The 25,626-nt window shown below is 42.2% G+C and overlaps 2 protein-coding genes across 2 annotated transcripts; one reads left to right on the forward strand and one right to left on the reverse strand.

Moving 5' to 3' along the window:
• Positions 1 to 85: 85 nt before the first annotated feature.
• LOC138772721 (uncharacterized) lies at positions 86 to 11,193 on the reverse strand. The gene is made up of 5 exons (XM_069953324.1): positions 11,099 to 11,193; positions 4,241 to 5,498; positions 3,070 to 3,249; positions 2,591 to 2,714; positions 86 to 319 (listed from the first exon to the last, which is right to left on the reverse strand). The coding sequence occupies exons 2-5, from the start codon at positions 5,488 to 5,490 to the stop codon at positions 272 to 274; spliced, it is 1,602 nt and encodes a 533-aa protein (XP_069809425.1). The 5' UTR covers positions 5,491 to 5,498; positions 11,099 to 11,193; the 3' UTR covers positions 86 to 271.
• A 25-nt stretch (positions 11,194 to 11,218) lies between these two features.
• Positions 11,219 to 23,504, forward strand: PSMC5 (proteasome 26S subunit, ATPase 5). The gene is made up of 12 exons (XM_069953326.1): positions 11,219 to 11,328; positions 13,737 to 13,808; positions 14,810 to 14,879; positions 15,531 to 15,628; positions 16,848 to 16,904; positions 16,989 to 17,219; positions 17,950 to 18,076; positions 18,445 to 18,635; positions 20,453 to 20,551; positions 20,803 to 20,913; positions 21,579 to 21,665; positions 23,052 to 23,504. The coding sequence occupies exons 1-12, from the start codon at positions 11,281 to 11,283 to the stop codon at positions 23,103 to 23,105; spliced, it is 1,245 nt and encodes a 414-aa protein (XP_069809427.1). The 5' UTR covers positions 11,219 to 11,280; the 3' UTR covers positions 23,106 to 23,504.
• Positions 23,505 to 25,626: the final 2,122 nt, after the last annotated feature.

Below are 25,626 nucleotides of genomic sequence, written 5' to 3' on the forward strand. Positions count from 1 at the left end.
AAAAAAAAATCAGTCAAAGTAAAATGTATTTTTAATTACAAATCATAAAATGACAATGTAATATTAACCAGATAAGATAGTAAGATAACAAAATAGTATATAATTAAAGGGTATTTAAAGGTGTGCACATTGTTAAACCCTATTAATATATAATCAATTCTCATATCTCAGGAAAGTCCATATTGTCAATGCTCTTCATAACATTCTCTTCCAGGTATATAATATTGGTATTATCCTGGTATCTTCTAATGCAATCATGTAGGATGTGGTCTCATAGCCGAGTTCTCTCACATTGCCACATAGTAGAGTTACATGCCACCTGTTGTTATATAAAGCAAACAACCACATACTGTCACATCATATGTCACAATATCTCTCACAAATCCAATTCTATTACATTGTAGTTTCTGTAAAACATTGTGACAGTGTGTAATATGTTACAGGAAATTGTCCTGTGCACCCACTTCTGGAGATTCATCCAATGTGGATTCATCCTGACCCCTAGTGGTGATAACAGAACATGCATTGGAGACTTAACTGGACTGTACTATTTTCTTATACGTGTTCTTAGATTTTGGGAGCGAAGTAGGTATTTTTTTTTTTATTTAGTTTCAGTTCATCTCTCATTCTCATATCCGGAATACTCACACCTACAGGATCCGCAGCAAATCTGTAGCAGATTTGATGCTGCAGATCTGCTGCAGATCCTGTAGGTGTGAACGCACCCTAAGGCTATGTTCACACTATGTATGTGTGCGGCTGTATTTTTTATGCGGCTGTAAATGTGCGGATGAAACTACGGCCGTGGGAAAAAATAGACATGCGGCTGAAAACATACGGTCATTTACTTGGAAATCTGGTTCAACTAAAAATAACAAATAAAATCTTAAGAAAGTGATGCAAACACCTCTGTAATGCATCTGGGAAAGCAGGGAAACAGTTTACATGAATCGCTATTACCGGGGTTTGCGATCCTCTGCAGTATGCCGATGCCTCTCATGGTTAATATATTGAATTAATAAAACACATTTTCTTTGTAATAAAGTCCCTTTCGTTGTTCAATAATTTAATTCTAACGAATCCATCATTTTGCAATTAAATATACTGTTAAAATAAATATATATATAAATCTATATATATATATATATATATATATATATATATATATATATATATAGATATATATATATATTTTTTTTTTTGACAGTATATTTAATTGCACAATGATGGATTTGTTAGAATTAAATTATTGAACAACGAAACTGATTTTATTTCAACGAAAATGTGTTTTATTAATTAAATATTAATTAGTACAGGAAGCTCCATTAAGCCGGTAATTCATATTGCCGGCAATAGAGTATTCTGTACTAATCATCACTTTACTTTAATGAAAACATCAAATGTTTCTTCTAATTATGTTATCACAATAGCATTATTAGAAGAAACATTTAGAATTATATGTGCGCTCAGCTGATTGGCTGATCGGCTGAGTGCACATATAATTAGCGGGTCCGCAGCACAGTGACTTCATTGTGCTGCGGACCAGCGAACAGGACACATCGGGGTGAGTATAGAGCTCTCCCCACCCCCTCCCCAGCACTGCACCTCTCCCAGCAAGGAAGGGGGGTCACTTAACCCCTTCCTTGCTGGGATGGGTGCAGTCTGACATCAGTCTGGCCCCCAAGGGGTTAAGGGGGATGCAATACATCCTCCCTTAACCCCTTGGGGGCCAGACTGTAAGCAGCGATCTGTAAAGATGCTGCATACTGTAAGGAGCACAACACCACTCACAATGATGGGTGTTGTGCTCCTGTTTGTGTGTTTTTTGTGTGTTTCTCCCTTTTTGTTTTTCAGATATCGGTATCCTGGGGATTACGTCGGATTCCGTGGACTACGTCGATGACCAGCGGTTGTTTTTTTTTTTTTTTTTTATAAAATGGTCAATGAGGGGTGTGGGGGTGTTTTTATTTGAATAAAAAATTTTTTAACTTGTGTCTTGTCTTTATTTCTTTACTTTATAGACTTAGTAGTGGAAGCCGTCTAATAGACGGAATCCATTACTAAGTTGGGGCCTAGTGTTAGCCGGTATAAAATGGCTAACACTAACCCCCTATTATTACCCCAGTACCCAATGCCACCAGGGGTACTGGGAAGAGCCGGGTGCCAGTGGTCCCGAAGCGTCAAAATTGGCGCTCCTGGACCGGGCGGCAGCAGGCTGGTAAGATTTAGGCTGGGGAGGGCCTAAACCAATGGCTCTTCCCACCCTGGTGTTACCAGGCTGCTGTCGTTTGGTTTTAAAATAAATAAATAATTTAAAAAAACCGCATAGGGTCCCCCCTATTTTTATAACCAGCCGGGTTAAAAACCAAACGACAGTCCAGCGCTCCGTCATTCTCTATGAGCGTTGGACTCATCTCTCAGCGCGCGCGCCGGGCTGCAGCGGCTGAGATCTTCATCACCCGACCACCTCCAGAAGCGGGACCCGGCGGGATTAGGTAAGTATAGGGGGCTCTAACGGGGGGTCGGGAGCCTGTCACCCCGGCACGGGGGGTGACAGGTTCCCTTTAAGCTTGTTACCATCTGCTCTCACCTCCTTTGTCCGGTACAATGTAGAGAGATCTGGTGCAGAGTGATAGTCTGAACAGACAGTAAGGTCCACAGATTGAGAAGACAAGGATGTACTTGAGTGCTGCATCAAGTTGGAAATCCAGAGTCTGCTGAGAAAACGGATTGATAGATTATTAAGATAACTTCATAAAAAAATATACACATATATGGAGATTTATCAAACTGGTGTAAAGTGAAACTGGCTCAGTTGCCCCTAGCAACCAATCAGATTCCTCCTTTCATTTTCCAAAGAGTCTGTGAGGAATGACAGGTGGAATCTGCTTGGTTGCTCTTTTTTATGAATAAATAAATGACAGGAGTTTTCTGCTATTTTCTGGTTTGTGGGCACCATCCTGCAACTTTACTGCTTCCTGTACAATTTATAATCCGTTACTATATAGAGGTATTTTCATGAAAGGTGTCCCTACAAATGTTAGGCATAAGAATATCTGTGCTGCTTACCTAGTTCTCACAGATTTCGAAATTGCCTTAATATCCACCCTCCGAATCAAGAAAGGAAGAGAGGCCAGAGATACAGACAGAAGAATAAAGCATCCGCCAACGACGGCCGCTAGCTGGAAAGTTGTGAGGGACGATTGGCAGCAATCCCCGCCATAACATAAAGAATTAATCTGCTGGCATCTAGAACAAGGAGACATGAAATAAGAAAGGTAAGTGTCCTCTCAAAATTAACTTAAAGGGGAACTCCAGCAAAAAAAATATTGTAAATCAACTGGTGTCAGAAAGTTATGTAGTTTTGTAATTTACTTCTGTTTAAAAATCTCAAGCATTTCAGTACTTATCAGCTGCTGTGTGTCCTGGAGGAACTGTCAAGAGCAGTTGCAAATGCTCATTGGACAGTTCCTGACATGGACAGAGGTAGCAGCAGAGAGCACTGTGTCATACTGGAATAACTACACCACTAAAAGACTTGATTTTTTTTTTTTAAATAGAAGTAAATTACAAGTCTATATAACACCAGTTAATTTGATTGAAGAACAAAATCGCCGGAGTAAACCTTTAAAGAAGAAGTCCGGCGAAAATTTTTATTAAAGTATTGTAATGCCCCCCAAAAGTTATACAAATCCCCTATATACACATATTACAGGAAATGCACATAAAGTGCTTTTTTCCCTGCACTTCTTACTGCATCAAGGCTTCACTTCCTGGATAACATGGTGATGTCACGACCCGACTCCCAGGGCTGTGTGGGCTGTGGCTGCTGGAAAGGATGATGGCAGGGGGACACAGGGCACTGGAGGGACACTGAGCATCCCTCTGCCATCATCCTCTCCAGCAGCCACAGCTCGCACAGCTCTGGGAGTCTGGTCGTGACATCACCATGTTATCCAGGAAGTGAAGCCTTGATGCAGTAGCAAGTGCAGGGAAAAAAACACTTTATAAGCATTTCCCGTAATAAGTGTATATTGGGAATTTATATTACTTTTTGGGGGCAATACAATACTTTAATAAAAATTTTCTCTTCATCTCACCTGTGGTGGCGCTTTTATTTACACAGATACAAGGGACATCCTATAACCATTTTTTTTTTTTAAATCTAGAAACCATTCTAATAAAATCTGATTTCCAAAGCAAACTACACCCCAAGGACAAGACAAGAAGATACACTGACCTGCACATAGCACCAATGTTCTCCACAATAACACACTGCCCATACTTCCCACAGTTCATGCCGCCAACTACACACTGACTTCGGCAAACACCGCCATACTCTTTATATCCTGGTTTACAATATATCCTCTCAGGATGACGGGTCATTGTTGCCTCCAATGGTCTGAATAGGCCATCCAGTGATTCTTCACCCTGTGTGACGCTTGGTACCTCAGTGTAGGCTCTGTCGGTAGTAGATCGGGATGTGCTGTTAGAGGACGGCTGTATGGTTGCTGTAGGTTGTGACAACTCAATCTCCTGTGTTTCTTGTGGTGTTTGAGCACTACTTTCATTTGGGATAAGACTTATAATTTTGTTCTCCTGGTCCTGACCCATAGTATTATAGCTCCCACTGCCTTCTGTTTGTAAGAGCCTGTCGCCCTGTATCCAGAGATGGTCCTCTTTGTAGGGTCCACTATGTGTTTCCGCATGTTGTATGGTATCTGAGTATATATCTATTATAGGTATGTCCCTTACTGGCACTGCTCTTCTCCATAACTGCTGATTGTCTGGAGGAAGCTTACCATCCCTGACTCCATTCCTTGTATAGTTTTCTCCTCCAAGTGGATTATACTTCATAGGGTTTTCCTCATCTAACACCTCCCCATCAATCATAGGAGGCAATTCCAGTTGTCCAATGTCAACCCAATTCCCAATTGTTTGATGGTCAGCCCAACTCCCTGGTAGCCAAGTTGTTTGAAGGTCCTCATGGATGGGCTTCACTTTCCTTGACTCTGACAGTCTCTTTCTCTTTGGTTCTTTGTTCCTTGATGATCTGGTGAAATGCTCAATTCTTCTGGACTTGAGGTTCTTCCGTTTAACCTCTTTATACCCTACACCTTCTTCTTTTTCCTGCTCACCTTGTGGCGTTCTGACTTTAGGAGGCCTCCGAGGTTTGCTGCGATGCTTTGACCTGCCTTTCCTTCTGAAGTATTTTTTAATCAGTTTTTCATATTCTAACTCTTGCCGCCTCTTACTTTTAGGGGTTTGAGGAGCTTTGTAGTTTGCTTTAGGTTTAGCAGGCTGTGTGACCACATCCTGGATCTCCCCATCTATGGTTTGACCACTATGAGGACTAGATCTGTCCATACCATTCCTAGTTATAGGACGGAGGTGGAGGCTCAGCACTTGCAGGTCAAGATCCTTTTTTGGGTTATTTAATGGGTATTTCATGAACTCTGTGAGAATGTTTCTCTCCTCCAGTATTTCCATGTTGTCTACTTACACAAAAGGAAAATAGGGAAACATTATTTGTTGGAAATATCTACCCGATCGTCAGTACTCAGCTATCTTGACAATCCTATAAAGTCTGAATGAGGAGGCAGTGTGCATAATATATTGCCACTTGAATCACACAGGGGCATTCAGGACCCCTTCTTTTTGTGTTTGGTGGGAATGGCAGAGGAAGGACCCCCACCAGTCAATCACTGACCACCTAACCTAAGGGTCCATTTACACAGAAAGATTATCTGCCAAAGATTTGAAGCTGAAGCCAGGAATGGATTTGAAAAGAGGAGAAATCTCAGGCTTTCCTTTATCACCTGATCTCTGTTTCTAGTCTGTCTCTGGCTAATGGTGCGTTTACACAGACAGATTTATCTGACAGATTTTTGAAGCCAAAGTCAGGAATGGATTTGAAAAGGGGAGAAATCTCAGCCTTTTCTTTATGATTTGTTCCCTGTTTATAGTCTGTTCCTGGATTTGGCTTCAAGAATCTGTCAGACAAATCTGTCTGTGTAAACGCACCATTAGGGTCTTTTTACACAGAAATATTATCTGACAGATTACCTGCCAAAGATTTGAAGCCAAAGCCAGGAATTGATTTGAAAAGAGGAGAAATCTCAGGTTTTCCTTAATGATCTGATCTCAGTTTATAGTCTGTTCCTGGCTTAAAGGGGTAGTGCGGCGCTCAGCAATTATTCACAGAATAACACACATTGCAAAGTTATACAACTTTGTAATGTATGTTATGTCTGTGAATCGCCCCCTTCCCGTGTCCCCCCACGTCTACCCGGAAGTGTGGTGCGCTATACATACCTGATCCGTGTCGACCGACCCCATCCGCCATCTTCTTCAAAGACGTCATCTTCGGGAGGCCGGCAGACCCGCTCCTGCCAGCCCCCCTCTGCCACGTCATAACTGTGCTCAGCCGCGATTGGCTGAGCACAGTTATGCTCAGCCAGTCGCGGCTGAGCAGCTGATGACGCTGCAGAGGGGGGGCGGCAGGAGAGGGTCGGTCTTTGAAGAAGATGGCGGACGGGGTTGGTCGACACGGATCAGGTATGTATAGCGCACCACACTTCCGGGTACACGTGCGGGGGTGGGGGGACACGGGAAGGGGGCGATTCACAGACATAACATACATTACAAAGTTGTATAACTTTGTAATGTGTGTTATTCTGTGAATAATTGCTGAGCATCGCACTACCCCTTTAAGGCCCTATTCCACGGAACGATTATCGGCCGTATTTGGCCGATAATCGTCCCATGGAATTGACAGCAACGATCAGCCGACATCGTTCATGTTGGCTGATCGTTGAAAAACAAACGACTGATACAGCAACAATCTGCTGCCGTCGCTCCGTGGAATAGGAGCGTCGGCAGCAGATGCTGCTGTATCCTATGGGCTGCCCAGACGATCAGCGATCTCCCGGACAGCCCCCCCCAGACTCAACCGCTCGCTGCAGCCACGTAGAATAGCCGCCGCAGCAAGCAGGGAACGAGGAGCAAACGAGCGCTAATAGCGCTCGTTTGTTCCAGTCAGGCGGCCCGTGGAATAGGGCCTTTAGTCTTCAAATTTTTGGCAGATAATCTGACAGATAATCTTTCTGTGTAAATGGACCCTTATGCTGCGTTTACACGGAACGATTATCGCTCGAATTTTCGCTATAACGATCGCATTTGAGCGATAATCGTTCCATGTAAACACAGCAAACGATCAAGTGATGAGCGAAAAATCGTTCATTTTGATCTTTCAACATGTTCTGCTTCGTGTAAACAGTCTTTCAAAGATTCACCCTATGTAAAAGATGGGCTTAAGCGATCTTAAAAACGATCGCAATAACGATTTTTCTTACGAATCTTCTAACGATTTTTCTCCATCTAAACGCTGATCGTTATTAAAACTAAATTGTTGCTTCAAAATCGTTAATCGTTCGATTGGGCGAATTATCGTTCCGTGTAAACCCAGCATTAGTGTAGGTGAGGAAGTAACTTTGCATTCAGCGATCTACGGATCAAAATAACTGATTAGGAAGTGCTAACATATCCCAGTGATATGTCACAAATCTCTATAAAAGATATATATATATATATATATATATATATATATATATATATATATATATATACAGTGGTACCTTGGTTTAAGAGTAACTTGGTTTAAAAGCGTTTTGGTTTAAGAGCTCACAGTTTTTCAAAATAGCGACTTGGTTTAAGAGCATTGCTTTGGTTTAAGAGCTCCCTGTACTAGGTGGGAGCGCGAGTGGGGGAGGGTCATGGTCTGCATAATGTGGTCTACAGCCCTGTACTCTGACCCAGGAAGTCTCCCTCACCTTCCAAATCATAGCAGATCCACTTCAGGCTGGGGCTTACATCAGGGGACAGGACTGTGGAGGTAATCTCTTCATAGCTGTAACCCCTCTCTCCCCGGACAGAGAGTGCTGCATGTATGTGCCCACATATGTCCTGCTCATTCCTTCATGCCCCCTGCAGTCTCTGTCAGTCCTTGTGTTTCCCATCCTCTCCATTACTGTACAGTAACTTATAATATCACATATTCTGCTGTTTCTGAATGTTTGTTTCATCTGTTTTACTTGTTATTCATAATAATAAATCATTATTTTTGGGATGTGGAACCAATTGCCTGCATTTCTATGATTTCTTATGGGAAAATCTGCTTTGGTTTGAGAGTGGATTTGGATTACAAGCACAGTCCCGGAACGAATTATGCTCGTAATCCAAGGCACCACTGTATATATATATATATATATATATATATATATATATATATATATATTTCAATAAATAGTCAATATTGTAAATTAGATCGGTAAATCCACACAATTCTGTGTTGTGACCAGCAGGTGGCAGTACACATTCTGTAGTCACATGCACAGCAGTTTTACTTAGCAGTTTTTCACCCTTTGCTTTATGGCCTCTACATACATTAATATTTTTCTGTTTATGAGCTCATATATTGGAAGACACTATGATATAAGACAACATGCTGGAACAACATATGGTTTAAATTAAGCCTCTATATGAGAATTCTGGATACACATTACTTTATAACAACACAGTATTCACTTAAATGGTTCTGGGCTGCAATACCAGCTGCAGCCAAAGGAAAAGGGTGGCGCTGTTCTCGAAAATAAGTTTTTTTTCTCCTTCGTATAAAATGGTTTTAGAAGAAAATTGCAACCAAATAACAACACAAAGTCATGTACGTTTCATTTCTCCATTCTATTTCCCAGGTTATAAGAGCATTAACCCCCCCCCCCCCCCCATTGCCATAGACTTACCTGCAGCAGCAGTAAAGAAAACACCTCCGAGGCAGAAAAATAGAAAACTATGCAAAAACATCCTTTAACGTTGTGTCCCTTCTATGTCCCCCGACTTGTCCTGTGTGGCCCTGTGCATCCAGGGTAAGTTATCACATGTGCAGCCCTTATAGTGATGCTACCGCCTCTGTGTACTTTATCCAGCTCTCATCTCTAATTACCATCGCTATTTCAGGCTGTGGGAAATATATATGTGGCCGTGTGCCTCCACGTCTCTACTTCCCAGGGTTTCTAGTTATATGTTTATGTGTTAGATTGGACCTTACTAGCCCACTAGAGTATCAGAGGATGCATCAGGGACCCCCACCCCAGGCGGTATATTTCACATTTCCTAGAAAGTTGCCCATTATCAGGATCACGGACAATTTTAGGTCCCATTGAACTGTATTGGTCTATTCATACTATCCATGACGCCGAAAAAATAGAACATTTCCTAGTGCAGAGCTTGATTGCGGCACCTGTGCACATAGAGCAGGCAGAGAACCGATGCGGGAAGCCTACAGTGCTGCGCAGTAGGTAAGTATGAAACTACAGAGAAAGGAGGCTACAGGAGTTTAGGGAGGTGGGGCACGCTACAGGAGAGGATGTGTAGTGCTGGCTAACTCATGGGGCCTAATTTGGGGGTTACAATCTACTGGGGGGGGGGTGCCACATGTATACACATACATGTGAACAACATACTGTGGGGGATGGGATGCCTACATGCGGTGGTATACATTCTGGGGGGTGGTATGCCTACACATAGTGGAATATATACCTAAGTAATGTGATGCACATCAGTGAAATAAAAACAGATATGGATTAAAAAACGGATGCAATCACGGACGGTTTTCACGGATCACAGCTAGTTAGCAGATATAAATCACAGTGCTTAAAAATCACTGGATGTGTGAATGAGGCCTTCGAGGTGACTTTGGACAACATTACAAGATCAAAAACACATTACATGCATGAGGTAAATGGCGGATTGGTACATGGGGAGAGAGGACCTTGCCCGGGAGAGCTTACAATCTATAAGGTAAGGGGAGAGAGAGACGGTAGAGAGCAGCCAAAGTGTGGTGCAGAATTATTATTACACTTACCACTAGGCTCTATGACTTATAGCAGTGTTCCTCAACCTGTGGCAAAACTACAATTCTGAGCTTGCCCTGACAGCTATAAAATCTCATGGCATGCTGGGAGTCGTAGTCTTTTTTTGGACTCAGAAAAGCCCTTTAAAATGTCCCTGTCATCATAGACGTGCCAAAAGTTTTTATTGGTCAGGGTCTGAGTGTTCGGACCCGTACTGATTGGGAGAACGAGCCAGGAGAAGGCCACGCTAGACATGGTCCTCTCCCAGCTCTGTGTCCCGTGATCAATGTAAGTCTATGGAGCCCGACTGATTATGCTGACCCAGAGCGGGCAGCGGACGCATTGCAGTGCGGTCCTCTCCCTGCTTCCTCTGGCAATCAGTAGGAGACGGATCAAAATATCTGACATGTCTCTATGATATGTCAAAAGTTTTCTATGATGACAGTGATCCTTTAGGGTGCGTTCACACCTACAGGATCCGCAGCAGATTTGATGCTGTGTTCAGTTATTTAAATGAAATCTGCTGCGGATCCGGTAAGTGTGAACGTACCCTTAAAGGGTTTATCCAGCCCTACAAAAACATGGCCACTTTTCCCCCTCCCTTGTCTCCAGTTTAGGTGTGGTTTGCAATTAAGCTCCATTTACTTCAATGGAACTGAGTTTGAAACTCCACCCACATCTGGAGACAAGAGAGGGAAAAGCGGCCATGTTTTTGTAGCGCTGGATAACCCTTTTAATTGCAAAACACACCTGACCTGGAGACAAGAGTGGGGTAAAAGTGGCCATGTTTTTGTAGCGCTGGATAACCCCTTTAAGGAGAGTGACCAGCCGGAGCATCTGCCCAGTTCTGCAGATTTCTTTCTGCTGATCAGCGTCTCTACATTGCACATAAGCTGGACGTGGGCTCTGGTCGAACTACACTGATATCGGCATCCAAGTAAGTTTATATTCCCCTTATATACAGATATTTCTCCCCTATACATTACTGACCCCCTAGCAGTCTGTGCTGGCTGCCTCTATATGTATAGTCTATGTTCCATATAAAAACCTAAGCTTAATAAACCTGCCCCAAAATCACTTCTACTTTGACCAAATACAGGTAGAACCCCATAAGGAAAAAAAAATATCTTCAAAAAGTCAGGATCCTATGACTTTACTGCATTTCCAGTATACTGTCATTTCCTTACATGGTCATTGCCTTCCAGTACTGCAGATGGCGCTCAAGAGCTTTAGATAAATGCACAGTATGTTCGTCGCTGATCTCGCGACGTTCTCGCTTATCCGTAGACTCTATGGTAGGAGCAGGAAGTCCGGCCGTACGTAGCTGCGTCTGTGCCGCTTCCGGTCCTGAGTCACGGTGAGGCAGAGAATGGCTCCGCCGGGTGAATACAAGATGGCGGGGGAAGGAGCGGAGCAGGTACCGGGTATACGTGTATATTGTGCTGTAGTGTCGCGGTCTGTCCTGTCTCTATACATAGACATGATGGATGACTGCCCTGGCCGTGTGTGTGGCGCCTGTATTGTGGCTGGCGGTGCCCGGCCCTCAGCAGTTACATCTCTGTCAGCGCCACATATACCAAGAGCCATGCTGGGAATTGTAGTTCTATAGGTAAAGGCAAATGGCTCTTGTGACTTTGTGATGTTATAAGACTACAGTGCTGGTGCCTTAAAGGGCATGTCCACCTTTGACCCTTGTTACACAACCTTCTGCGTCCCAGCATTAGAAAAACTGCTACTACCATCGTGCTCTGAGGTTAGAATAGTGAGTGCAGCTCTGAAGTGTAATACAGGATGTAACTCAGGATCAGTAATGTATCTATACAGTGACCCCACCAGCAGAATAGTGAGTGCAGCTCTGGGGTATAATACAGGATGTAACTCAGGATCAGTACAGGATCAGTAATGTAATGTATGTACACAGGGACCCCACCAGCAGAATAGTGAGTGCAGCTCTGGTGTGTAATACAGAATGTAACTCAGGATCAGTAATGTAATGTATGTACACAGGGATCTCATCAGCAGAATAGTGAATGCAGCTCTGGAGTATAATAGGCTGTAAATTAATATCAGCACACCTTATATGATGTGTATACGTAGTGGCCCAGCCCCTTTTGCGGAATAAGGTTAGGATTACATTGTATTGCAGTCTGAAATGGTTGTGGCTTTGGCCGTGTTGGGATGAGCAGCCAGATCATCCATCCAGGAGTGATATGTGGTGTCAGTGATTTCTGGGTCACACAGGCCGCCATTCAGTGTCAGTAGCTGTGATGCAGCAGTATTGTTGGCTGGGACACGTATCATGCAGCCACTATGTAGTCACAGCCTAATTGTGCTCCTCATAGAATTGATCATTCCTATATATCCTTTATGTTGTGGGTGCATTGGATTGCTTGCACTATTCTTTGTTAGTGTGTGAGCTGCTGTATAATGTGATGGGTCCTTGATAGAAGCCGAGGGTGTGACTGGTCCCCTGTCATAAGGAAATGATCTCCTCTTCCATGACTGTCTTGTACTGATCTCTACATTAAAATCACTGGTCACTGCTGTTATCAATATGGTGAATGTCATTGTTGGCTACACAGAGGAAGTTCTCAATGCTTACACCAGAAAACATGTCAGGCCCCTGATTTTCAGTGAGTAAGAGGGCAAGGCATTGCAGCCCCTAGGCCCCACATCTTTCACACTTGGACAGCTGACGTAGAAGAACTAAAGACCTGAACCTATAGCACAAAGGTATATTGTGCCCTTAAATTAGAGAGGACTTGTATTTGACCCCAAAAAACAGAGATTAACTATTATTACTATAGTTTCTTGATACGCCCCTCCATTCCTGATACATTTGGGTTTATAGTTTCTCACATTTCAGTTAAAGGGAACCTGTCACCCCCCCCCCCCCCCCCCGTGCCGGGGTGACAGGCTCCCGACCCCCGTTAGAGCCCCCTATACTCACCTAATCCCGCCGGGTCCCGCTTTTGGAGATGGTTGGGTCACGGAGATCTCAGCCGCTGCAGCCCGGCGCGTGCGCTGAGAGAGGAGTCCAACGCTCATAGAGAATGATGGAGCGTCGGACTCTCCTGTCATTCTCTATGGGTGTTGGACTCATCTGAGGAGCGCACGCGCCGGGCTGCAGTGGCTGATATCTCTGTGACCCGACCATCTCCAGAAGCGGGATTAGGTGAGTATAGGCGGCTCTAACGGGGGGTCGGGAGCCTGGTCCTCTTTAATGATTAGTAAACACAATTTTTATAAAGGGGGTGAATATCAGGTGGTGGGTGTGATTATACAGTCGGGGGGGGGGGGGGGGTTTAGGTATACATGCCCCTCGATATAAATCATTCACGACCATCACCTGATACTCTCCCTCATTATCAAAATTAAAATCACATCCATCTGACTAGTATGTAATTTATTGGACAAACTGTAAAATGTGTTTATTTGGAGCACTCTGCTATTTCATTATAGTAATATCTTATTTGTGTGGTTTGGCTATATGTATATAACAGTGACAGGTTACAGAATCACTATAAAGTGGAGCTTTGCTTATCTTATGCATATAGAAGGGGAATTCATCAATGGTATTGCTGTGTTTTTTGTTTGCACAAAACTTGGTGGCTTTTAGGCCGTGGTCTGCCCTCTAACTTAGAGATGTGTGCGGCAGCCCCAAATCCTATACCTATAGCGCATCTTACCAGCAATTGCTTCTCCTTTTGTGCGACTTGCGTACAGATGAAGAATTTCCCTCATAGATTGTAAATGTATTTTAAAAAAAAAAAAAAGAGAGAAAAAACCTGTATAAATGTTGACTTGACTTCTTCTAACCCACAGATGGATATGGATGAGACTCGTGGTGGCACTGGCTTACGACAGTATTATTTGTCAAAGATCGAGGATCTGCAGGTAAGAAATGGTGCATTGCTACTTCCCTACAGCATGTAATGGATTCATAAATTGAGAATATTTTGTATCCTAGTTAAAGTTCCTTACACTATTCCCAGAACAGCATGCAGAGAGCAACCCCCCCCCCCCCCCCAAAAAAAAAAAAACCAACAAATGGGTTTCCACCTCCTTAGTAAGCGCTGATACAGCTTTTTACAGCGGTCAGTGTTGGGCCTCATTCTTATCCCATCGTTTTTTTATGGTGGCATCAGAATGGGGATATGCCCCACTAGTATCACCATTGGTCAGGATCAGCTATCAGTATGACAGCTGATCTCCTGCTGTAACTACCCGGAAGGGAGAATCCTCCACTCTGGGTATTTTAACCTGTTACATGCTGCTGTCAAATCTTGACTGTGGCATGTAATGGATTAATGGGATACTTGCCAGATCAGAAATCCATGGGCCTGCCATAGATATGCCTCTACGCAGCCATGCTAAACACATACATTGCGTGCCCACATAATTGTATCACTGATCAGAAGATCACTAGTTGATATACATTAATGTACACTAATGTATATTAGTGTATAAGTGGAAAAAAGTGCACTAAAACTATTCGCAGTGCAAAATAAATTGTTCCATAAAGCATAAAAATAAAACAAAAAAGTATACATGTTTGGTATCGCCACGTCCTTAACCACCCATGCTATTAAACTAGATTATTATTGTTTTTACCGCATGATGAATAGCGTAGGTTTATTATAAAAAAGTGAATACATATGAATGGGCTTTGTTTTGCTATAATGACATGTTCACATATTTGGGATGGAACTCCTCTTCAGACATCTCTGCAACAAGTCTACTTTAATTGAATAAATATATATGTATAGTTTTCTTCAGATTGTGAATGATATACTGCAGCCTATTATCTGCGCTAGAAGCTATTGCTATTCTATATGAATGTATGGTTGCTCCGTCAACAATTTATACAGCAGATATATATATATTTTTTTCTCTAGTTGGTTGTCAATGAAAAAAGCCAGAACTTGAGACGTCTTCAAGCCCAGAGAAATGAGCTCAATGCAAAAGGTGAGTAGGTAGACTAGATATAGTGTACTTTTCATACTGACACCATAGGCCTGTCCAGTGATAGCAAAGAGTCTGTAGAGACTTGTGTTTCACTACCTGCATTTCTCCAACTGTTGAACTGTGACACCCAGTATGCACTGGCAACCAGAGGCTATCAGGGGGCGTGATTGGAATTGTAGTTTTTCAATAGCTGTGGGTTGGGGAATACCCATTAATTAATACCCATTTAATTTCTATAGGGCTATTCACACCATTTTTTTACAGATTAACCAAGTCAATAGAAGTTAATGGGATATGCTATTTTGTACGGATTGTAACCTTTTGGCAACCTTATCATCTGCAGTAAAAAGCAGATCTGCAATAGGCACACATGTGGCATCTTTCTTAAACTTGAGCAACTTCATTTAAACTAGTACTGTACAGATTTAACAGATCCGCAAAAAAAATAGAGTGCAATCCATATATTTTGGTGCGTTGCAAGCATTTATAGCGGAAAGAATATACAGGTCAAAAAAAAAAAAAAACACTGAACGTGTGCATAAGGCTTTAGACTCCAAGCAAAAGCTAAAGGTCGTTAAGTTCTGTCAGTACCTTCTTAACCTGATATATAAAGCTTATGTATAGTATATAAGAGTCTGCTTTTTTTTCCAGTGCGTCTGCTGCGTGAGGAGCTGCAGTTACTTCAGGAGCAGGGATCCTATGTTGGAGAAGTGGTGCGAGCTATGGATAAGAAGAAGGTGTTGGTCAAGGTGAGTGAATATCCCTCATATAATACAGTGGTACCTCAGTTCTCATTGCTTCTGGAGGGCAGTTTGAGGACGGAGCAGTGTCTTCTCATAGGAAATAATGTAAAAGTGTTTAATTGGTTCCAGCACTCACCAATAATTACCTACGGTACCCATATATTACATTGAAAAGTGCCCAGTTTAATCTCTACTGTACATTACAGAACAGCACTATATACTGTACAGTGCATTATATACAAGAAATGTTCAACAAACCCAGCAATTATGGTACAGTAGTCACTAACTTCTCACTCATCCTTTACTGTATATCGTCTCTCTTCCCCCCCCCCCCCCCCCATCCAAGCACTGTAAGGGATGGGAGATGGTGCACTGACTGTACTGTTTATGCACTCCAGCAGTCTTATACAGTACTGTACTGTATATGAAGCCTCACCAGTGCTAAACTCACCGGGAACAATCCACCATCGACGCTCGCCAAAACGTTCAGATACCGAGTACTTCAAGACTGGGGGCCCAGAAAGTGTTTGAGAACCGAGCAAGAGTTTGAGAACCAAAGCAAACTTTCCTTAAAAACACAGTTTGAGCACCGAGCAGTTTGAGTACCGAGGTACCACTGTAGATATCTTAGGGTGCCTTTACAAAGAAAGATTTATCTGACAGATTTTTCAAGCCAAAGCCAGGAACAGACTATAAACAGGGAACAGGTCATAAAGGAAAGACTGAGATTTCTCCTCTTTTCAAATCCATTCCTGGCTTTGCCTTCAAAAATCTGTCGGATAAATCTCTGTGTGAAGGCACTCTTAGAAAACCATGGGGAAGATGGTTGGGTGCTCCTGGTCTATCTATTAGAATATTAGTGGATATGTTTTGGAAACTCTTCCATGCGTTTTTTGTTCTCTTGCATATGTAGTTTTCCAACTAAAGATATAAACACAACCTTGAAGTCTTTGTTATAAATGTATTAGTATTTTTATATCACATGGGAATACTGTGCTGATTATGTTCTCATGTACATCCTTCGTGCATGTTGGCACATACTATATACTTTGCTGCATATTTTCTGTTGGTCATTGATAAAATCTGCAGAATATAGTACGTCTGAACATACCTTTTCCTTGTCACTTTTTACTGTTGCTGCTGTTATATGCAGTTGTTTTATTTTGGTATTTAAAATGTGATTTATGTAAAAAAAAAAAATGTAACTAACTGACTTGTCTTCTAGGTCCATCCCGAGGGGAAATTTGTTGTGGACATTGACAAAAACATAGATATAAATGATGTGAGTATTATCTTCAGAAAAGCAGCGTTGTGTCTCTGTAATGTGTCATAAGGTGTTCAATGCTGACTCCATACTCTCTATTAGGTGACCCCAAACTGTAGAGTGGCTTTAAGGAATGACAGCTACACCCTGCACAAAATCCTGCCCAACAAAGTGGACCCACTTGTGTCACTGATGATGGTGGAAAAGGTTCCAGACTCCACATATGAGATGATTGGAGGTTTAGACAAGCAGATCAAAGAGATCAAGGAAGTCATTGAACTGCCTGTCAAACACCCTGAGTTATTTGAGGCACTCGGGATTGCACAACCTAAGGTTAGAGTTTTATCATGCTTTATGTAGGACAGGCATTTGAACAAGGCTTGCCTTCAAGACATCTATGTATATTGAGGCTATGTTCCCACAGTATTTTTGCTCAGTATTTTGCAACAAAAACCAGAAGTGTATTTAAAACACAGAAAGGCTATGTTCACATACTGTTGAAATCGAGTCGATGGTCGTCATTTACTGACATGGTTTTAAATAACGGCAATTATTTGCCATTAAATGACAGCCATCCACTAAATTTAAATAGTGTGTGAACATAGCCTTTATGTGTTTTCAATCCATTCCTGGTTTTGGTTGCAAAATACCGACCAAAATACTGTGTGGAAACAGCCTAAAAGTGTTTTTCAGGCAAAACACACTGTCATGGTCGTTGGGGAAGCAGCTGCCTCAATTCAGTATGTAGTGGCCAAACCTGGTTACTGCAACTCACCTGCCATTCACTTAAACGGGATCTGACCTACAATTACTTGTGGCCACTGCTACACAGTGAACTGGCCTAACTTCTTCCAGCCTGTTCACTTTGTAGTGCTCGTGCCAACCGATTGTCAAGGTCCTGACAACTGGCCCTCTCGCCGATCAGTGACTGATGAGCTATTCTGTTGATGGTTCATCAGTTTGCTTACAAAACCACTTGCGTATTATAAGGAGTGGTGGGTAGAAGGTTCCCATTCTGAGCACCACTTTCTAAACCAAATTTGTGTTGCATAATATTTTGCAGGGAGTGCTTCTCTATGGACCCCCAGGTACTGGCAAGACACTACTGGCCCGCGCTGTTGCACATCATACAGACTGCACATTTATCAGAGTGTCTGGATCTGAACTTGTTCAGAAATTTATTGGAGAGGGTGAGTATCATTGTTTCCTGGAATTATGTTTGTGTGCACTGTCCATTAAAAATTCAGAGGAATTACCCTTACACGGTATAAGGATGAATATAGACGCCTGCAGGATACATTTACAAAACTAGATTGGAGCCTGTCAGGCAGCCGAGAAAACATTTTCCTAAAACAAAGCTTTGGTCAAGGCTTCCTTGTAATTCCCAATAGAACACTGCTATTTCTTTGACTAGAAAGACAAGTTATTAATGTCTGAGAACTTGTTCTACTAAGAAAAGCTAGACAAGTTTCATGTAGAGAAATTGTTACTAGAAAGTGTTAAGACTGATTTTCTTTAGGAAGAATATATCAACTTTATAACGCTGGTATATTTTTAGGAGCTCGTATGGTGCGAGAACTCTTCGTCATGGCTCGAGAGCATGCTCCTTCCATTATCTTCATGGATGAGATTGACTCTATTGGATCTTCACGGTTGGAGGGTGGTTCTGGTGGAGACAGTGAGGTCCAGCGTACCATGCTTGAGTTGCTGAACCAGCTGGATGGCTTTGAGGCTACAAAGAATATTAAGGTATGTTATGCCCTCATACAGTGTTAAAATTGGCTAACCTCTTAAATGCCTTAATGTAATACAAATCTGTTTTCACGTAACTATTACTGTCCTTTTATTCAACTTTTGACGTGTCACAGCTTAGCATTAGTTATAGCCGGGTGAAGCGCGTAGTAGCATGCCTCACTCCCTGAAGTAGTATATCTGATTACAGATAGACTTCTCTGTAATACAGGCCAATCTCCTGTAATCAGACTGAGCGCTAAGGGAGTGAAGCACACAACCATGCACTTCACCTGCCTTTGATTGGAGGGGCTCTGGTCAAGGTCTTGTCAAAAGTTAATTTAAATGACAGTAAATATTTAAAGTCACTCTGCATCGGGGGGTTGGCCTGTCTCTTGGTGCCAGTATTTAGAAGAAAAATTACTTTTATCAATGCAGCGTGGAGGGGTGGGCAGTCAAACTGGCGTGGCCTGGCGCCTCTTATCACTTTTAGAATACTTCTGGGCTAGATTGATGTGAGGAGAAAGGCGCCGCAGGCCTAGGGAACTGATGATCTAGGCCACGCCAGTTTGACTGCCTGCGCCACATTGATAAGTTGTTTTTCTTGTAAATAATGCAAGTTTTCCGTTGGCCTGACGAAACTTGCATTTGCAAGTGAAACAGTCTGTCGCCCTGACGCACCTGCTTTCACCTCCCTCCCCGTGATCCATGCTGGTTTGAACTTTGAATAAATTGGATATATGCTTCAGCAGAAGGTGAGTGCTAGCTCTTTTTTCTCACGTGGACTGATTTTCTTGTAAATACTGGCATCGGGAAACAGGCCGACCCCTGAACTGGGCATGGGGTGGGGGCGGCAAGGTACCGTTACAGAGTCGACTTTAAGCTGTCCCTGTGCCCCAGTTGTCATGTGAGTTCACTAGTGTTTTTTGTATAATATATTATTAAAAAATGTAAGATCAGGATTATAGGTTTACCTGCATTTAAAAAAAAAAATAAAAAAAAAATTACATGGCTAATATAAATGGTATAGGCTTTTCTGAGCTCTTTAGGTTGGGACTCCTAAATGAGAAGAAAGCACCCCCACTACCACCAAATCTGCATCAATTGGCAGTGTTATCTGTATACATATGGCTGCAGCAGTCATGCAGAACATGTCTCATATTTCCTGCAAAAAAAAAAAATCTATTAAAGAGAACCAATCACTGCATTTGTGCTAATATAGCTCCCAGCAGCACACAATAGATCTCTATAGCAGCTCCCCTTCTGTACAAGTAGTGTCTGCCGGGTTATCTTTATATTGGGGGAAAACATGTTTTATTCCAGCGCGAGAGAGGGACAACAACTAGTCATCTTGGCAGAGACCCGTCCAGAGCCTGCTCTGTGGGGATGATTGACAGTAACTCTTTAAAGTGTATCTGTCATCAGGGCCGCTGAATTCCACTCTGCAGGCAGAAGTTTGGGTCTCCATGGCTAGGAACACAAATGAGACTGTAATACATGCAACCCCATTCTGATCCAATGGGGGTCACGTGCATTATGGTCTCATGCATGTTCGTAGCCATGGAGACTCAAACCTTCACCTGCAGAGTAAAATTCACCGCTGATTTGGCAGTGAATTTGATGACCGGAACATAAGGATGTGACTGCATATTCCCACAAATATAGCAATGTATATTTTGTTAACATTAGTTTAGGCCCCTGCCTTGAAGCTTAAAAAATGGATGTTGTTTTGCTCGGCATACATATACAGTACATGATCTTTTTTGATATATGTACACTAGAGCATGTTTTTGCATTGAACTAATGGATTTTCCACCCTGGTGGTTCTCTTGCAGGTCATCATGGCAACCAACAGAATTGATATATTGGATTCTGCTTTGCTGCGCCCTGGCCGCATTGACAGGAAGATCGAGTTCCCTCCTCCTAATGAAGAGGTAATTACCTGCGCTGCTGTGGTGTATGGATTATGTGCCACTGTATTTCCCATTCTTTAAACTTTCCTGTGTTTCCTGAGAATTGCACTAGTAGTAGTAGTTTTGCCTTTTGGATACAGTCTGAGGTGTGAACACTTAAACATCTTTGTGTTCTACACTGGTTCTTCCAACTGTACACTTTCTGACCTCCGCCGCTAATTCTTTCCTACTTTGGGTATGGTTATACATGGCGGTGTTTTGCCTTTTCATAGGCCCGTTTGGACATTCTGAAAATCCATTCCCGAAAGATGAATCTGACTCGTGGTATCAACCTGCGTAAAATTGCTGAACTTATGCCTGGAGCATCAGGAGCCGAGGTGAAGGTAAGAGTCTCATTTGGAGAAGGGAGTTTTAAATCTTAGAGTTGGAGAAATATCTCTTCCATTGGCCCAGCACCCAGGTCCTTGCAGCTGACCGAATAATAGGGAGCAGATGGATGTTTGTTAGACAGCCCTACAGCTCTCATCACCGCCCACAGTCTCAGGACGCAGATCACTGGGAAACAGATGTGGAAATTATTGTGAAATCCCAGTTTACTCCCCCCCCCCCCCCCCCCCTCTGGAAATATCTGCGTTTAACACCCATTCCCAAAATCTTACACCGTGACCACACTTTGTGAGTATTTCTGATGCGAATGGATGCCAGTAATTTTTAGAGCAATTTTTTTCCTGACTTTTTAATTTTGTTTCCAAACATATGTACTGCGGCGAGTTCTGCAGAATCCATTGTGACTCTGTAATTGCTAGCAGAAGACACTTATAGTGATGTATCAGCTGCTCCCATGTGAAACCAATGTCCTTATAACCAGTACAGTGTTTATAGTGATAAGCAATGTCACATCATCTGATTTATCCACAGCCCCCAAGCTATTTTGCATACTTTCCCCCTATAAGCAATGCCTATAGACGCCTGTGAAGCCCCAATTCGAATAGATGGGGAATAAACTTCACAGTAGTATGCTTCACTTTCATACTTCATATAATTACAGGGTGTTTGTACAGAAGCGGGTATGTATGCCCTGCGTGAAAGGAGGGTACATGTCACACAAGAAGACTTTGAAATGGCAGTAGCTAAGGTAAGATGGTGATTTCTGCTATCCCCTGTCGCTATTTAGAAGATGAGAATGCACTTATCATTCTGCAGAAAATAAAGAAAAATGGATAAATATTGGTTTTATATGTCTATTAAGTCCTATTAAGTCATATCAAGTTAACTGCTTGGACCCTCAATGGCTCCTTAAGATGGAGCTGCACATTGATAGTTCCTATTGTGTAGATTTCTTTAGTACTAGTGTACGACCCCCTTTTTAAAGGGGTTTTCTGGAGAAACGGATAGACTTTAATACCTGTTAGGCCAGTCATTTCAAAAGGAGGTGCGCTGCAATAACCCAGCACCACCACTACATTACATTATATATAGAATTGAGCCTTCCAGCTCCTGTACACAATTTACATCAAGGCCATTATTGATTATTTCATGGGAAACCCCCTTTTAAATGGGTCCTGTCACTATGCACCTTTCCACAGTGTGATGTGGATTCGGGTTGCTGAGGCAACAGACCACATCCAGTGTGTTCCATGCACTAGCCCTATGCAAGGAACTCGCTGAGCATGGTATGTTGGGGTGGCATCTCTAAACTGCAGAGAGGTGCATAATGACAGGTGCCCTTCAAGAATAGTTGTAACCAAAAATATTTGTAATTGGACAATAAAAATATTTCCATGTGACCATTTATAATGTATTTTTTCTGGCATTCCTGGTATAGTTACAACACTGTGGTCAAACCCCTTCCTCTCCTCACTTGGACAGCTACAGTAAGGGTAGGTTCACACTACGGAATCTGCCAAGTTTCCGGTGGATTCCATGGCTTGTAGCCGTTCACGGCCGCGCACATATCAGCTGGCTCCATAAACACCATTCCATGGCCGAGCTGATTCCGGCGAAAGAAAAGACGTTCTTTCGGCGAAACGCGCAATCTGCTCGGCTATAGAATGGTGTCTATGGAGCCGGCGGATATGCGCGCTGCCATGAACAGTTACGAGCCATGGAATCCTCTGGAACTTAACCGGGTGGATTCCGTAGTGTGAACCTACCCTAAGGAGTTAGGAGGTGCTTAAGACAAGAGCTTCATTCTTGTCTTAAGCACCTCCTAACCGTGGATTTGTAATTAAAGGGGACCTCTGAAACTAATTTAGCAAAATGTGGGGCTACCAACAGCCAGACCCATTTACCTTACCCAAGTACCCCTTTTAAGTGAGACCACTTTTTTTTTTTTTAAGATCCTTTAGGACTAAAAAATTGTCACCCTCAGCTGGATTCTGGTTAAAAAAAGGAACCAGTTTTCACCAGGATTTCCAGACAATGTATAATTAATAAATCTCCTCCAATAGCCAAACTTGTAGCAATATGCATGGTGTACATACATTGGCATAAACATTAACCTATTGCTTGATGATCTCAGGTGATGCAGAAAGACAGCGAGAAGAACATGTCTATAAAGAAACTATGGAAATGAACATGGAGTGAACTTTTCCCACCACAAGCTATTCTCGGCCCTATTGTATGTTATGTACAGCTGCTGCTCATGTTTTTCATCCATCAGCCTCCCTTGTGTAGTCATGGTACCCCAGGGCAAACACTTCTAATTTGAGAACTGAGCTGTTGTTGTCACCACCATCATGTAACCAGCGAGGGGGCTGTATCCAAAGGGAGACACCTGTGCCAGGACACCATGGATTGTTGATCCCGCCACCTTCACATGCATGTAAACCCTTTGGGTGTGTAACTGATCACATGGGGGGACTGAAAGCAGCAAGCTGTGAGATGTCTTTTCAGTTACTAGCGAACTAGATCTGGATTTGTTTTGTAATATTACTGAATTTCTGTGGTCTGTTTTTAATAAAGAACAGAACAAGTAAAAAAAAAAAAAAAAAAAGCATTTATTGTTCTTAACCATTTAACAATTTTGCAAACAACAAAGAAATATTTAGTAATGAAACACATTCAGACCCTGCTCCCACAGCGCTGTAAACTGCACATCAATAAAAGATCATAAGAAATGAACGCACGCCTCATCTCCCACATAGAGGAAATGGCTATTACGGGCCGAGGCTTGAGAATGCAGTTATTGATTAGGTGTTAGCCAAGGTGTCGGGCAATGTGTTATCCCTACTAATGTCATAACATGTATTGCTACATCACTGACTACACACCTGCTACAATCCTGAAGTATGCTGACTATGGTACTTTATACAGACTTACCCCTCTCTGTATGTAACTGGTAGGAATGCTACATTACTAGCTTGCATGTTTATATAGTGGGTAGGGTAAAAAAAAAATTTCATGTTCATTCACTTTGGATATTGCCTTACAATTATATCCTAAGATAAAACAGAGTGCAATTGTCCATGGATTTATAAAATTTATACAGCGAAGATTACGGTAGAATCACACTCTGCAAAAATCTGCAAATTCTATATATAGCAATGGAGCCGTTCCCGCAGCACGTGCATAGATTTTTTTCTTATATGCGACATAGCTGTTCTGTATGAACATACCGTCAAAGACCTTATCAAATTGATGGCCTATCCTAAGAATTAGCCATTTGGAAGGCTGCAGCACATGTGCAACAAGGGTGCCAAGGCCCCTACAAACATGATCAGCAGGGGTGTCTTGGCAGCAGCTTTGTATGAACAAGGCGTTGATATTTTTTTTTTTTTTTACCCCTCCAAAGCCAGATGTTATCTGTAACTCATCCAGAGGACTGCTATAACTTTAGTACATGTGTCTTTCACAATACCACTGAGCCCAGAAATAACCCAGACTACAATTATAAGGCTTACGAACATGTGGATGTGTGACAACTGGTGCATGTGCAGACACTTAGACAAGTACTGTGTCTATCCTAAAAACTATTCAAGCACATACAATACCTTTTATTCCTATATCAAAACTCTTTCCTTAATAAACATTCACAAGGTCTGTGAGGTTCCTATATGAACCGGAAGACTAATTTGCATCTGCATACATTTATAGGACATGCCCTGAGAAAATAACAATATGGCTCTTAAGTTGCATGCTTGAATATATTTAGCAAGGCAAAATTCACAGCATCAACACCCCCCTACATCCTCCTTTATGCTAGAGGTGGGACTTTTTTTTTTTAACACAGGAAATTATATGATACACCAGCTAAAAGAGACAAGGTTCTCCTTGCAAAAGTGGCTGCTGGTGATTCTACTTGGACATTGTAGTGCAAAGGTCTTCTTTAGTTCTAGCAACTTGCATAGTAAGGTTATAAAACTTAGACACCCAAGAAATAAAAACATAACATTCACAATATCCTCAAAAGCCATAGAAATATAAAACCTTGTACCCATCATCCCCCAGCAGTATATAGTGCAAATGGTTCTGCTTTATCTAATGAACATTCATGCAAAGTTCTTACAATTATTACTGGAATGCTGCTTTATGTCAGAAGCTGGAAGAGAGAAATACACTAAGGTTCTGCCTCATGGGTTTTCCTGAGCTTATCTTGAAAGGACAAGTGTGTTTGGCACTTCAGCCTATATATTACTTGTTTTAAGAATCCACTACTCATCGTGTCCTCCCTTTTGAAAACTTTTTGAAGTAAAAAAAAAAAAAAAATAGCAATTAAAACCTGACGTTTTTAGTAGCCTTTCTAGTGCACTAGGATAATTCTCTGTTAGGCTACATCCAGATGGCTGGAATACCTGGATCCCCAATGGTCCCTCTGGTCTAAATTTAGAGTTTTGTTCTCATCTGCCAATGGGGTTCCATTAATATCCAGAATAAAATAAAATGCAATGCTATTATGTCCAGAAAAGCCGGGGGGGGGGGGGGGGGGGGGGGGGATCAGCCACTCCTGTTTTTTTATAAAGGCACTGCTGCTGTTGTATCTGTTGGTGTTATGTTCCTATGACAAAGTAATTGTGGTGTGAACCCCAGCATTATGGGTTAAGTACAGGTGCATAGAACTACAGCTGTTTTGCAACATGCTTTGGGATTGTTTTAGA

Source organism: Dendropsophus ebraccatus, chromosome 14 (assembly GCF_027789765.1).
Source record: "Dendropsophus ebraccatus isolate aDenEbr1 chromosome 14, aDenEbr1.pat, whole genome shotgun sequence".
Taxonomy (NCBI): Eukaryota; Metazoa; Chordata; class Amphibia; order Anura; family Hylidae; genus Dendropsophus; species Dendropsophus ebraccatus.